At 40.9% G+C, this 14,456-nt stretch overlaps 2 protein-coding genes across 3 annotated transcripts; both read left to right on the plus strand.

Moving 5' to 3' along the window:
* The first annotated feature begins 2,761 nt into the window (after positions 1-2,761).
* LOC135598290 (probable WRKY transcription factor 72) lies at positions 2,762-8,228 on the plus strand. 2 transcript variants are annotated; one of them, XM_065091848.1, is made up of 6 exons: positions 2,762-2,950; positions 3,111-3,176; positions 3,756-4,187; positions 4,319-4,432; positions 4,531-5,130; positions 7,737-8,228. In XM_065091848.1, the coding sequence occupies exons 1-5, from the start codon at positions 2,855-2,857 to the stop codon at positions 5,116-5,118; spliced, it is 1,296 nt and encodes a 431-aa protein (XP_064947920.1). In that variant the 5' UTR covers positions 2,762-2,854; the 3' UTR covers positions 5,119-5,130; positions 7,737-8,228. The 2 variants fall into 2 exon arrangements, with proteins under 2 accessions (XP_064947920.1, XP_064947919.1); XM_065091847.1 differs by lacking the exon at positions 7,737-8,228 and having other exon boundaries at positions 4,531-5,247.
* A 1,222-nt stretch (positions 8,229-9,450) lies between these two features.
* LOC103970763 (protein PLASTID MOVEMENT IMPAIRED 1-RELATED 1) lies at positions 9,451-13,624 on the plus strand. Its single transcript, XM_009384718.3, has 2 exons — positions 9,451-12,100; positions 12,212-13,624. Exons 1-2 carry the CDS (start codon positions 9,627-9,629, stop codon positions 13,344-13,346), a joined length of 3,609 nt encoding a protein of 1,202 aa, XP_009382993.2. The 5' UTR covers positions 9,451-9,626; the 3' UTR covers positions 13,347-13,624.
* Positions 13,625-14,456: the final 832 nt, after the last annotated feature.

Consider the following 14,456-nt stretch of genomic DNA (forward strand, 5'->3'; position numbering starts at 1 on the left):
ATAGTTAGCATAAATAGATAGAAAATGGGTTGTTTTGGTTAAACTATCCACAATGATCCAAATTTTATCATGTTTTTTTGCTGGTTTTAGACTGACACATGACAAAATTCATATTGACCTCTTCTCGTTTTCATTCGAGTATTCACAATCAATTTAAGGTATTTGCTAGTATCCGATGTTCTATTTTGATTTGTTAACATGTGAGACACCTTTAAAAAAATTAGACGATATCTCTCTTCATTCCTAGCTACTAGTAGTGCTCTTTCAAATCCCTGTACATCCTGGTTATTCTAGGATGCATTGAGTATAAAAATGAGTGTATCTTTGTTAAAAATTTTTACTTTGTATCAGATTATTTTGGTATATATAATCTACCTCAAAATTTAATTACTCCTTCATCAATGTGAAAATATTTTCTTTTTCCTATATCAACCTAAGACTTCAATCAATTCAAATAAGAGTCCTTAATATGTAATAATTTAATTTTACCTAAAAGGTTTACTATAGTGAGCAAATTTTTTAGTTAGACCTTTAAAGATAATCTCATATATATATATATATATATATATATATATATATATATATATATATATATATATATATATATATATATATATATATATATATATATATATATATATATATATATATGGCAAATTTATCATAGTCAACTTATTACTATTGACTTTTGACTTTGACTGTATGGTTAGTTGGACCAGCAGACACATTTATGAACCTTCACAATCACATGTTGTCAAAATATAATCATTGATTGTGGAAAACAAGGTCTATGAAAATACTTACTAGGGAAGTCATCATCTCAGCATATAGTCTCATGCACTAAGCTACCCTTTTAATTTTCTTCTCATGAACTGAACTCTTAACTTTCATTTAGTCAACAGATCTCTCTCTCTCTCTCTCTCTCTCTCTCTCTCACACACACACACACACACACACACACACATAAAAGAAAAAGAGAATCTAAGGCTCACAAATTAACTCCCTTTTTGATAGTTTAGCCATAATTATCAGCCTTTTTGCCACACACCATACATGAAATTATTGAAGATAAGATATAAAGACCAAGACAACTCTATAAAGACCAAGATAAGGTATAAAGACCAAGATTAATTCTATGGATGTAGGGGAAGGTAAGGAGAACCATTGCCAAGCATCAAGCATAAACTCTAAGACCCCTAAAAATAATTGCAATGTCAGATGGAATACTTTAATAGAGGCCAAGTTTAATTGTGGATATCGAATATAATTGCATAAAAGACAAGCATAGCACCAACATAAGAATCTCCACTGAAATTTTCATCATATTTCTTTTATATTTAATTGGTGGCAAGAAGTTGACCGTCTATTTTTGGTGGTATTCTAGTTGAGTTTTATTGTCTTTGTCTCCGCTGATATGTATAAGTTTTGTCTAAACTACAATGTGACAATAGTTTATACGTATCACTAGCAATAATTTTTATCTTAAGGTCAGAAAAATATCAAAGAGTTTGGTTTAGCAATGGCATGAGAAGTGTATGACATAGTTATTTTCTTGATGGATTCATACACTGTAGCAACAAAAAAGGTATCAATTCTCCTAATTTTATCTAATATTTGGAATATCTTTGATTTTACAATTGATTACCTACTTTTTTTTTTATTATAATATTTTTATACTATGTATAATGTTTTCAATAACATACGAAAACACTATTTAATATTTTCATACTGTGTTACGATTTTTTTTTATATTATTAGAAACATTGTGACATGGTGTAAAAACATTATAATTGGACCGATTCAAATCTACGAAAAGAGGAAGAAAAGGAGCAAGTAAGTGGGAATATTTCGAGTGATTTCGTCTATAGGAAAAGAGGAAGAGAAGGAGCAAATAGGTGAGGATATTTTAAATATTAGAACAAAAAGACATTATTAGAGAATTCTAAAAATATGAGCACTTTCCCAAAAAGAAAAAAATGATTTTTCTCAAAAAATCACAAAAAAAAAGAGAGTATTCTATCGCTTACAATCCAATCCAATCCAATCAGTGACTAATGTGGAGAAGAAACCATGCAGAGAACTCTACGTTGACTTTTGAACCAAAGAGTTGCAAGAAGAACAAAGCAAGTGAGAAAAGAAGTAGTGAAGAGCTGAGATGATCCATGTTCAAACGCAGGAATTCAGAAAAAGAGGCTCAACTTAGTCAACGTTGAAATCACTTAGAATCTGTCTCCTGTTGTTGTCACAGAATGCACCATTGTCAACCTTCAACAATTCAACCTGACTGTACAATATGCAGTGTCCCAGCAAATTGGCCAACCACAGCTAATTAGTGTGTGATGTCTTCCTTCTCTTTTGACCACAATTATTCCTTCCATTCACGTTAGGGCAATCTTTTCCCTTCCGAGAGAAGTGTGGTTAGGGTTCAATCATCACAAACACAAGAACCAACAAAGAGTAGGAGGTATGTTCATGACAACATTAGGTGCAAAACACCTATCTAGAAAGTAGTAGTAGTAGTAGTAATTTTCTTTATCACATTAATCGAAGTGGCTTAAAGTCAAAGTATCGCTTTAAACTCTACATATCAATTAGTAATCAGAGTCGTGCAGAAAGTCCAAAGGAGACGAAGGCTACTGCGGCTGTGAGCACTCAGCATGACGTTGAAATCCATTCTTCTTTTCCTTCTTGCAGTGCACTTCGGGCTGTTGACGTTTCTGAAGCTTGAAGAGATAAGGGCCAGGGGGTAGATTTCTAAGTCCAAAACAGTAGGCTATTATTTGCCTTTATATGAGGAGGAATTGGCGAGGATAACCGGCAGCAAGGAGAGCTGCTGTGAAAGAGGAGGAAGGAGATGGAGTCTTTGCCTGTTCCGAGAGGAGTAACAACGATCAATAGGGGTGTGGCAGTGGAGAAGGCGAAGGTTGAAGGTGCTGGTGACAGAAGAGATGTACAGCCTCTTCTTTCTCTGTTATTTTCTTGCACTACGTGTAAATTAGGGTTCTTTGTTTCGAGACTGAGTTCTCGATTGCAGAACTTACAGATTGATTGTTTCAAGTGAAAAGAAAAAACAGGAAAACATAGAGCTTAAAGATCTTATGTTCTTGCAGTTTGATGTTGAAGCAGAAATCTGGAACAGCAATCCATCAAAGCCAACCTCTCCCTGCAGCAGTCAGGTAATCAATCAGCTACCAAAAAATTAGATTTATCATGTCATAATATCTTTCTATTTTTTATGAACTCAACAAAAACAAAGATTTTGTGGACTTCTTCTCTGTGTGAAAGCAAGAAGAATTTAGATACATCTGCTCAAACTAGCATTGCTGCAAACAAATAATAGCATGGGTTTGCCTCACAACTACATATGCCCTTTGATGAACAGTTGTATGAAATGAATGAAGTTGGTGAACTTTAGATCTTCATTTAAAATGATACAATCACAATCCAAGTGAGCTTTTGTCTCTCTCTCTCTTCAAATGTTCTACAAGTCTCATATGACCAACAGGATGTTGCAGTTGTGCTTTTTCTATTGAACATCTACAAGACAAAGTTATTAGCAATCTGGAATTTGTATTATCCATAGTTCAATGAACTAAGATCATTTCCATACTAATGATATTGTCAGAATCACTGCATAAAAGCCCATTTAGTGTTCACCTATCTAATTAAATTGTTTCCAAATTAATTCAACAATATTGTCTGCCAATAATTATCTATAACTTTCATACAAATTCCATTGATTGTTGTGAGTACAGGAGGATTATACTGAATTCAGTACCAAAGAGAAAATATTTCTGGAACCAAGTTCGACAAACTGCAATCGCAGCAACCAAATACATTTCTTTGGAGTAGCAAAGCAAGAAGAAGTGAAGGAGACATTTGAGCTTTCTTCTCATCCTGATGCTGAGGATTCTGACCTCGTTTCTCTCAGCCTTGGAACAAGTGTAAGCTGCAGGCTCAGAGAAGAAGAGAAGGCAAAGGATGTACACAGCCACTGCTACACGTTCTATGGTGAACTTGAAGAAGGTCTCTCTCTTGGGTTGGACTGCAACTTGGAAGAAGCCATTAGCAGGCAAGCCAAACCTCCACCAGCTGTAGATCCATACAACAGCTTCGAAGAAGTGTCACCCCTACCCACCGCCAAGAGAGCTAGGGTTTCAGTGAGAGCAAGATGTGATGGCCCAACAGTAAGCAATCAAACTCCCAAAATCTCTCTCTCTCTCTCTCTCTCTCTCTCTCTCTCTCTCTCTCTCTCTCTCTCTATATATATATATATATATATATGGGGTTCAGTGCAAGACTTAGCCTTCATCTCCAGATGATTGATGGATGCCAATGGAGGAAGTATGGGCAGAAGATAGCCAAAGGAAATCCATGTCCTCGTGCATACTATCGTTGCACTGTTTCACCAGGGTGCCCGGTGAGGAAGCAGGTCCTCTCTCACCCTTTAATCTCTTCAAAGATCTGTCCATGGATCCATATACATTTGGATTGTTGATAGTGTTTCTTCTTCTTCTTCTTCTTTGTCAGGTGCAAAGATGCGCTGACGATATGGCCATACTGATCACCACCTACGAAGGAACCCACAACCACCCACTTCCGGCCTCCGCCACCGCCATGGCTTCGACGACGTCGGCAGCTGCAAGCATGCTCATCTCTGGTTCATCCTTCTCATCCTCTCCCACCATTAGCATGTCGCAGTTTTGCTCTCCGAATCTTCCGTTCTATTCCTCGACTTCCCGTCCTACGATCACATTGGATCTCACTGCACCCGCGACTGCACCCCAACTCGAGCTCTCTCCGAGCTGCTCCTTGAACTCAAGCTACTCATCATGGAGCAGTGGATGCACAAGCCACGGAGCTCAGCCGAAGACGACGACTAACGCAGCTCCATCCCTCCCAAACCAACAACATCATTCACTGACACAAATGATTGCCGGGGCGATTACAACCCACCCGAGCTTCCAGTCTGCAGTAGCAGCTGCAATTGCATCATACCTAGGTGGAACTGGTGGCGACAGGGAAGGCTCAATCCACGATCTCCAACCACAAGAAAAATTAGCCGCCACAGCTGCCTCGATCATGTCAAACTCCTCAAATCCAGACCAGCGACAATGAGACTCAGCTTAGGTGAAGTTTTGAGCTGATAATTCATGTACATAATCAGTTTGGCAGCTATGTTTAAAGGAACTCTTAGTAAGTGGGATTGATAAGTATTTTAAGATTTCTTGAATTACGATAATAATTATTATTAATTAGCTTTTAAGAAAAAAATTTAAGAATTAAGATTTAATTCTTTTATAAAACGGGTGAGACTCTCCCAAATTAGAATTAGACGGATTTCCTATTAGGTAAAACTTATGATCTAGTCCGATTAATTATATAAAGTTCTTGATGAGAAATATCTTAATTGCTATGTATATCAGTAAGAAGTGGTAAAGAGAAAATGTATGGAGACCACTGACTCACTAAAATAATTAAATGATGGTGAAAATTTGACCAAAGAATATTTTCTGTAGGGCCCACAATTAGGTGATGCAGTTAAGAAATAGGGTAACCGCGGATGAGTGGAGAAGTGATGCTCTTCTTCACTATTTGCGGTCCTCGTTATCAAGAGGCGTGACCAGAATGATCTCAACCGTCAATCTCACACTTGTGTTATGATTGACGGTTGCGATCATTTTATTGCTTTCACTTTGGCGCCAGTAATTTTAGCCCTCCTCTCCCTCTCTCTCTCTCTCTCTCTCCAAAAGAAAGGAGAAAGAGAGGGGTCAATCGTATTACACGGGACGGCGGAAGGCGAGGTGGGAATCGATGGGGCGAGGCATCGAGTCGCGGATCAATCCGAGGCATGCGCGTTTCCTCTATATATATTCTTGTCTATCTGAGAGTGGCTCATGGGTCGGAGATTCCATGCCATCGTAGCAGCCGGTTCAGACGAAGGCGATGTTGTCGAAGAAATCAGTGAAGATTAAGGATAGACTTGGATGTTTTCAGGTAACATTTGTTCGTAATTCTTTAGATTTGGTGCATTTTGATTTATTTTAGTGTTATCGAGTTATTCTCGAAGCCTTAAGAAACCGAGGATTGGTGTGAGCTTGCTTCAAGCTGTAGCATGACGAAGCCCTAGCTGTGACTCCTTATGTTGCTTTGCATCAGAAGTGAACCCTAGGAGGAGACTTCACACCAAAGTGACAACAAAATCAGTAGAAATTATGAGACCTTTATGTGAATGTCCATTTCAGAGGCTATAGTTATTGAAACAAGAAAAAGATAACACATAGCCGATTCCATCTTCTATTGCTTGGTGTTGTGTTCTGTCCATATACCCTGTATGTGTATCTTTATTAGTTCTGTTCAAAGTTTATTGTTCTTGTTCACTGTGTCATGAGAATTTTGTGTTTGTTATTAAGATATACTTATCCCAGTCAAATTCATTAGTCAAAGGATCAAAGTAACACAAATGTTTCTGCTTGCTTCGGTTGTGCTCTTTTTTATTAGAGTCTGTGGGCATCTGTCCATTTCAGAGGCTATAGTTATTGAAACAAGAAAAAGATAACACACAACCGATTCCATCTTGTATTGCTCAGTGTTGTGGTCTGTCCATACAGCCTGTACAGGTATCTTTATTAGTTCTATTCGAAGTTTATTGTTCTTATTCACTGTGTCATAGGAATTTTGTGTTTGTTATTAAGATATATTTATCCCAATGGGAAGCCTTTCTACTTTGATATACAGTGCCAACTTTTGAGTACAGAATACAAACTATCATGGTCTTTTAGAGAATATCTGCTACCATGCCAATTACATTCTTCCTAGCAATCCTACTCTTCTTTCAAAAGATTGAAACCTTTTATTGGTTTGCTTTTCTTTTGCTAAAGGATAATTGTGTCTCCATTCCCCTCATTTCCTTGGAACATGTTGGAAAACATAAGTAAGCTTATATCCAACTTCCTCTAGGGGCCACCTGCTTGGCATTGATTGTTTGGCAGAATAGCCTGGTGTTTATTTCAACTTTAGTGTTACTTGTACATCTATTACCCTGTGAGTCAGCTATATACTTGATGGAATATAGCTGTTTCTTTTAGTGCTTGTTAACATTAACAAAAATGAATAACAAAAACCATGATCTTTATTTGAAGCTGTAAAATTTCATGATATCTGACAAGATATCTGATATATAGTATGAAATGTTGAAAGCTGAAGCTGGAGGCATAGTTTACCTACTATTACGACTTAGTATTATGGATAAATGGATAGTTTACCTACTGTTCATAATGCTTTTATGGCCAAATAATAGCAATGGGTTACACTTTTATTTAACTTCAGCAGATTTTATTTGGCTCAAACCAGTAGAACTTAAATTGGTGATCTAGGTTCCTTGCATACCTTAATAGCCCTTGAAAATTATCTTACTTTCAAACAACCAATTACCTGATCAACTTGAGGGTGATCACAGGCTCCTTGATGTTTGATACTTCAGCTTGCTCAATCACACATTACATTATGCAATGCTGAAACAAATAACCCCCATAGTAAAAAAAGTAAACTTTTATGGGTGGGTAATGTGGTCGACATCTATTGCTCGAGAAGTATCTGATGGATTTAAATGTAGCGAGTCGCTTGTAGAACGTAGAGCATCACTATCTTCCATGTGCAGTGTCAGTGCATTTGTTTTCGTAACTCCGGAGGATCATACTTTTAGTCTTATTGAAGTTCTTATGTGGATGATGCAGGGAACTCTCAAAGAAGGCTCAAGAGGCAAATACACTAGGTGATCAGAACCGAACCATCACTTATATTTTGTTCCAAGCTGTGTTCGTGGTGGCAACCATGGCCCTTGCGGTTCCTTCATGTCCTATCAGATACATGCTATCCTCCAAATCTTCCAAGTATCCATGACCACATGGAACGATGAGAGCTTCATTCTGTTGTCATGCATTGCCAGTCTACCAGGTGGATTTTACATAACTATAGTAAAAAGGGGATGAACAAATCAACCAAGAAGAAGAAATTTGAGATGAACACATCAACCAAGAACTAGATCAAGTGGTGGATCTAGTAAAAAGGGGAAGGTCCATTGCATGAGGCTCGCTTGAATCTGGGGAGGGTCAGTATCATCGTATTAAGTTTTACAGGCAAAAAGTGGTTTCCACAGTTTGTACTTTGTTCAGTCATGTTACTGTACTATAAGTAGTTTTGATTACCAGAACAATCTAGGAGTTGCTATCACCTATTGTCTTTTCCTCCTTTCATCTATTCCTTTCTTCAAGTGCTAGGAAACTTAAAAGAGTGTGTGATGTTTGCTTGATAACACTTCTTGCTACAAACTTTTGGTTATTAGAATATGTAATTTAACCTGTAACTAAAAGTACTACTTACATGTTGTTATTACAAGATGTAAATGCTACAAATAGCAATTGCATGCCAGCTTAATTTATCTTATAGTTGATGCTTGCAATTGAAACTAAGATAGAAGAGAGACTTAGTTGACACTAGCAACTATATTAGTATAATTCATATATGAAAGGATGATGGTTATACATATTAGTATAATTCATATATGAAAGGATGAAATGGAGTTCCAAATCTAATTTTGATTAATTAATTTATTTGTAATGTTTTAAAATATAAATCTATTCGTAACATGTTACCGTATTAGATACATGTTTTATAAGTAAATAAGTAATCGGACTCTTACAATTATTGAATTAATTGATGCAAAATAATAATAAGTTCAATTGAATTAATTGAACTTATTAGTGTTAGCAAATAATAATAATAATAATAATAATAATAATAATAAACACGGCTGCTGCTGTTCCATCTGGAATTATTATTTCTCGCGCGGAACACGTGACATGGTCCAGTGCACAGGGGCGGCGCGCCCACAAGATGACAAACGGCCGGCGACACGTTGCGCTGCCACCCAACTGCGCATTCGAATTCAAACTCTTCGATTCCGTAATTCGATTCCCAGAGCGCTTCCCTCCTACCTTCGCCCAAATGTCTGCTCCCTTTACCTCCCAACTTAGCGGTATTATTGTTACTGTTAATTGCGATAACAACTCTCATCATCATCACCATTACCCGAGTTAGGACAAGAGGACGAATTAATGTGGGTTAATCCCTCATCACACTGCACCCACCCACCCCGTCTCATCGGAGACGCACGAATCTTGCAGCGGAAGAGATCCGTATCCAGCGGCTGAAGAGACCCGATCGCCTCATGATGGCACCCATGGCATTGCTTTTCCACTCATTGATTACGTACTCGAGATGCACCTGTCTTGTGATTGGTTGTTATGTGGGACGTGGTGTCCCATGTTGAGACGCTGGGTCAAAATTGGAAGCAAACCGACTTACGGAAAGTACAGTAAAGCAAATACGCCTCCGCCTTAATATGGTCCGATTAACGCTGGTCCACGTTACCTTAACTTACAACCCAACCCCATCTCCCAACCATCAAACGACGAAGAAGAGGAAGGCAAAGGAAGAAGGAAACCCATCCGCGTCGCCCTAAAGGTCGTGGCAAGGAGATGGAAGAAGACAGAGATCTGTAAGCAATCTTCCATCGCCTGCCCTCCTCTTGTAGCTCCAGTTGCGGCGTAGAAGAAAGGGGGGCGATGATTGGGAAGCCCGCCTTCGGCAAGGGCAAACCCGGCAGCAGCGGCGGGAGCGACCAACAGGGCAACGCTCGCTTCCTTCACGAGATCGAAGCCCTCAGCAAAGCCCTATCCGTCGACCCCAAGCAGCCCCGACACCCACGGTCCTCCTCCGACGACCGCCGGTCCATCTCCGCCGGCCGATCTCACCTCAAGGCCCCCTCCAATCCCAAGCCCTCCTCCTCGGACAAGCAGAAGGATAAGAAGAAGCCCGGGTCTTCGTCCCTTTGGGGCTGGAACCCTATCAAGAAGGCCCTCTCCCACATCGGCGGCCACCGCCGCTTCGACTGCTGCTTTTCCCTCCATGTCCATTCTATCGAGGGCCTCCCGGCGGCCCTCGCTGGTGCCTCGCTCGCTGTGTACTGGCGCCGCACCACCGACCCCGTCTCCTCCGCCGCCGCCACTCGCCCGGCCCGCGTTCTCCATGGCGCTGCTCTGTTTGGGGAAAGCCTCACCTACCGCTGCTCCGTGCACGGCGCCCGCAGCGGGCCGGGCGGCACGGCCAAGTACGAGGCGCGGCACTTCCTGATCTACCCCGCTCTCACGGTCGGCGCCCCTGGGCTGGACCTCGGGCGCCACCTGGTGGACCTCACCCGCGTGCTGCCAGCCACACTCGAGGAGCTCGAGGATGCGGAGAAGGCGTTCGGCAAGTGGAGCACGAGCTACCGGCTTTCGGGTAAGGCAAGGGGAGCATCCCTCAATGTCAGCTTTGGGTTCTCACTGGTGGGAAATAATTCTGTGGATGCCGGCGCACGAGAGAGGGAGGGGTCCAGAATGTTGAATTCGGAGGAAGGAGGGCTCGATAAGGTCAATTGGCAGGGCCCGATGGCTCCTGCGGGAAGCCGGCTTCAACATCATGGCCGGTGCCAGTCAGTGAAGGATGTTAAGGTACTTCATGAGGTCTTACCGAGCTCCAAGTCAGATGCCTTGGCCTTGGCTAATTTTGAGAGGCAAGCGAAGCCAGAGAAGTCCAATGACTCTAAGGAACTTCCAACTTTGGATACTGATGCAAAGCGAGAGCTTCAGATCATTGTGGAACAGATTCAATCTACAGAGTTGAGGACTTGCTTAGTATCAGAGCTCTTGGAAGGAACTGAGGAAGAGCCTCAGCTCTTGGACGGAATTGAGGTGGAGTCGCATCTGCCGAAGCCTTGTATATTGCTGGAGGCTGTCAAAGGAAGTGATGAACGGGAGTGCGATGAGCCCAAATTCATGGTGATCGAACACGGGGTGGAGATTGTATCAAAAGGCCGGACTTGCAAAACCAGTGGTGACATTGAGATTGACGAGTCTGCTGGTGATGACGAAGCGGGTGAGGCCAGAAAGGAAGGACTGGATGCGAAACCAGAAGAACCAGTTGCGGAAATGGCTCAGCAGGAAAGCCATAATCTGCATGATGCTTCATTGTTGACTGGTGAGGCCAAAATGGAAGAAGGGTCAGATATGAAGATACATGAACCCGATGCGGAAGAAGCTGAGCATGACATCTATAATCCACAAGAGGCCACATTGTTGGCTGTGGATCCACCGGTGCAAGACCTAGATTCTATCTTTGGTGAGCTCTCGGTTCTTGAATTAGGGGAATTTGAGTCTCCAGATATCCAAGGCAAACCAACCAAGCAACTGAGTCATGGGGACATTAAGTCTAACTACAAGATGGCAAATTTGCTGAGCAGGTCCCGTAGCTTAGATGCTGTCACAGAGTCTGTTGCCAGTGAATTCTTAAGCATGCTAGGTATAGAGCATAGTCCTTTCGGATTGAGTTCGGACAGTGATCCAGATTCACCAAGGGAGCGGTTGTGGAAGCAATTTGAGAAGGAATCACTAGCTTCAGGTGATAATATCTTTGGTCTTGATGCTGGAATGGAGAAGCAGCCCTATTGGGATGAACTTTCAGATGGTCTTGATCTCTCAGTAATTATTCAAGAAGCTGAGACAGAGCTTCAGAACGCGGAACTGGCAATGAACAACATGAAATCCAGGGCTAAAATGCTGGAAGATGCAGAAACAGAAGCTTTGATGCATGCATGGGGCTTGAACGAAGAGGCCTTTCATTGCTCTCCGCCTGGGAGCGGCGGTGGATTTGGTAGTCCCATCGACCTCCCTCCGGAAGAGCCACTTGAGTTGCCACTGCTTGGTGAGGGCTTGGGTCCTATTGTTCAAACAAAAGATGGAGGTTTTTTGCGGTCCATGAACCCTTTGATGTTTAGGAACGCAAAGAACAAAGAGAACTTGATCATGCAGGTGTCCAGCCCCATTGTGGTTCCTGCAGAAATGGGTTCTGGGATCATGGAGATATTGCAGCGATTAGCTTCAGTGGGCATTGAAAAACTATCAAGGCAAGCAAGCAAGCTGATGCCGCTAGAAGATATCACTGGTAAGACAATGCAACAGATAGCCTGGGATTCTGCAACTGCTCTGGATTCTTGTGAAAGGTCTGAGAGTTTTATCATCTGTTTCTCTTCAGTTTAATTTCTTTTGTAACCCCCCCTTGTTTTAGAATCTTCTGATGCTTGTATTAAAATTTTCTCCTATGGTTTGTACAGGAATGACTTATTAGAAAATCATTATCCAGAAACAGGGTTGGCTGCTTCTCATAATGTCTCTGGGAGGAGGAAGAAAGGTAATGGCATGTCTCTAGCTTCCTCCAGCACTGGGGAAATGATATCTGAATATGTTTCACTGGAGGATCTAGCTCCAATGGCAATGGATAAGATTGAAGCCCTTTCAATTGAGGGGTTGAGAATACAGACAGGCATGTCTGATGAAGAAGCACCTTCAAATGTTAGCCCCCAGTCTATCGGAGAAATTTCAGCATTGGAAGGAAAAGGAGCCGACAATAGCTGGTCTCTAGGTCTGGAAGGCACAGCTGGATTACAGCTTTTGGACATTAAAGACAGCGGGCACGATGTAGATGGCTTAATGGGTTTGTCTATAACACTAGATGAGTGGATGAAGCTTGATTCAGGCATAATTGATGAGGAAGATCAGGACAGTGATCGAACATCGAAGATTCTGGCAGCCCATCATGCTAATTCAATGGACTTGATTTGTGGTGAGTGGAAGGAAGACAAGAGAGGTAGGAAAAAATCTGGTAGAAAGTGGGGATTGTTGGGGAATAACTTCACTGTTGCTCTGATGGTACAGCTCCGGAATCCCTTAAGGAACTATGAGCCAGTGGGCACGCCAATGCTTGCTTTAATTCAAGTTGAGCGAGTTTTTGTTCCCCCGAAACCTAAAATATACAGCACTGTTTCAGAAAAGGGAAACAGTGAACAAGAAGATGAGGTTGAGACTGAAAGCAAACCATTGACCAAGGAGGAGAAACATGAGGAAGAGGTCATTCCTCAGTACAAAATCACTGAGGTACATGTTGCGGGTCTAAAAACAGAACCTAACAAGAGAAGTCTTTGGGGTAATCCCAAGCAACAACAGTCTGGTTCTAGGTGGTTGCTTGCTACTGGAATGGGCAAGAGTAATAAGCATCCGTTTATGAAGTCGAAGACAGTTGCAAAACCTTCTCAAGACATGACGGCCAAAGTGCAGCCAGGAGATACTCTTTGGAGCATTTCTTCACGTGTTCATGGCAGTGGGGCCAAATGGAAAGAGCTAGCGGCTCTGAACCCTCACATAAGGAACCCTAATATCATCTTCCCGAATGAAACTATTAAGCTGCGTTGAGTACAGTAAGCACATGGTAAAACACTATCACATGAGCCTTTTGTACAGAGGGCAGATGGGTTGCATGGGGTGCATTGTCGTTCATCGTTTGGTTTCTGCAGCTTAATATTACGGGCACCTGTCATGCCTGGATTCCATATTGTAAGGACTAAATATGGTTGCATTTCATCGTTGAGTTTCTTGTTGCACATACTTTCGAAAACAAATCTTAATAGCCATGCAGGCAATTTATGTAACTAAGCATCTTTCTATAAATAGATCTGCATTGTTTGTGTCTATACTCTATACATCAGCATAGCTCTAGGGATGAGGTCCTTCAGCACATGATTGTGTTTCCACCATGGATTTCTTTTGCTCCTTGTGAATTTCTCATTCAAGGTGTGAATCATTTTTATTTGTCGAAATAGAATAATGAAACTACTTTGCATCATTATTAGCTTATTCAAATTGTTTAAACCTTTCTTCCCTGGAAGGATGGTAAGATATCTGGATGGTACTTTCACCAAAGTAATGCTAGAGTTAGCTATCTTTTCCAAATCCATAAACTTTGCAGATATGTAAAATCCTAGTTTATATGTTAAAGGATTGGTGCCATTTCTAGTTTGCTTTTGTTGGTGCAGAAAGCATAGCCATCTTTTGTTGCACTGCTGAGTAAATTTAGTGTGATCAATAAGTAGGACAGTGTTGTCACAATGGCTTGTTGTTGTAACTGAGCCATGAATTGCTTGTGATTTCTAATATCTATTTAAATGGCATGAAAGGTTTGTAAATTTGTGAAAGCTGCTGGGTTGTTAGAGATCAAACCAATAGTTAGTTAATTGCTTGATTTGGAAAGAATTGATGGCAGGTAAAAGAAGAACCTGAAGCCTGATGGGTGAAAGTTGTGCTGTTTCTTTCTGATTGCAGGCAGTGAAAGTTGCTTCAGGTTAGTGCAGAAATTTGCACTCCTTTTAAGGTTATTTTCAACTATATTTCTTTTATTTTCAAGAATCAGGTTTTTATTAGAACTTTTGAGTAGTCATCATATTAGTGTCACACAGGATTTCATACTTAGCAAAAGCGCTTATTATTCACATCATATCTTAATATCCTACGTGTCAATTGACTAAG

Source organism: Musa acuminata, chromosome BXJ2-1 (genome assembly GCF_036884655.1).
Source record: "Musa acuminata AAA Group cultivar baxijiao chromosome BXJ2-1, Cavendish_Baxijiao_AAA, whole genome shotgun sequence".
In the NCBI taxonomy this organism is placed as follows: Eukaryota; Viridiplantae; Streptophyta; class Magnoliopsida; order Zingiberales; family Musaceae; genus Musa; species Musa acuminata.

Coding starts and splice junctions, on each gene's coding strand:
- LOC135598290 (XM_065091848.1), top strand. CDS start 2,855: ATGGAGTCTTTGCCTGTTCCGAGAGGAGTAACAACGATCAATAGGGGT. Junction 3,177..3,755: donor CCTCTCCCTGCAGCAGTCAG/GTAATCAATCAG, acceptor TTGTGAGTACAG/GAGGATTATACTGAATTCAG. Junction 4,433..4,530: donor GGTGCCCGGTGAGGAAGCAG/GTCCTCTCTCAC, acceptor CTTCTTTGTCAG/GTGCAAAGATGCGCTGACGA.
- LOC103970763 (XM_009384718.3), top strand. CDS start 9,627: ATGATTGGGAAGCCCGCCTTCGGCAAGGGCAAACCCGGCAGCAGCGGC. Junction 12,101..12,211: donor GCTCTGGATTCTTGTGAAAG/GTCTGAGAGTTT, acceptor TGGTTTGTACAG/GAATGACTTATTAGAAAATC.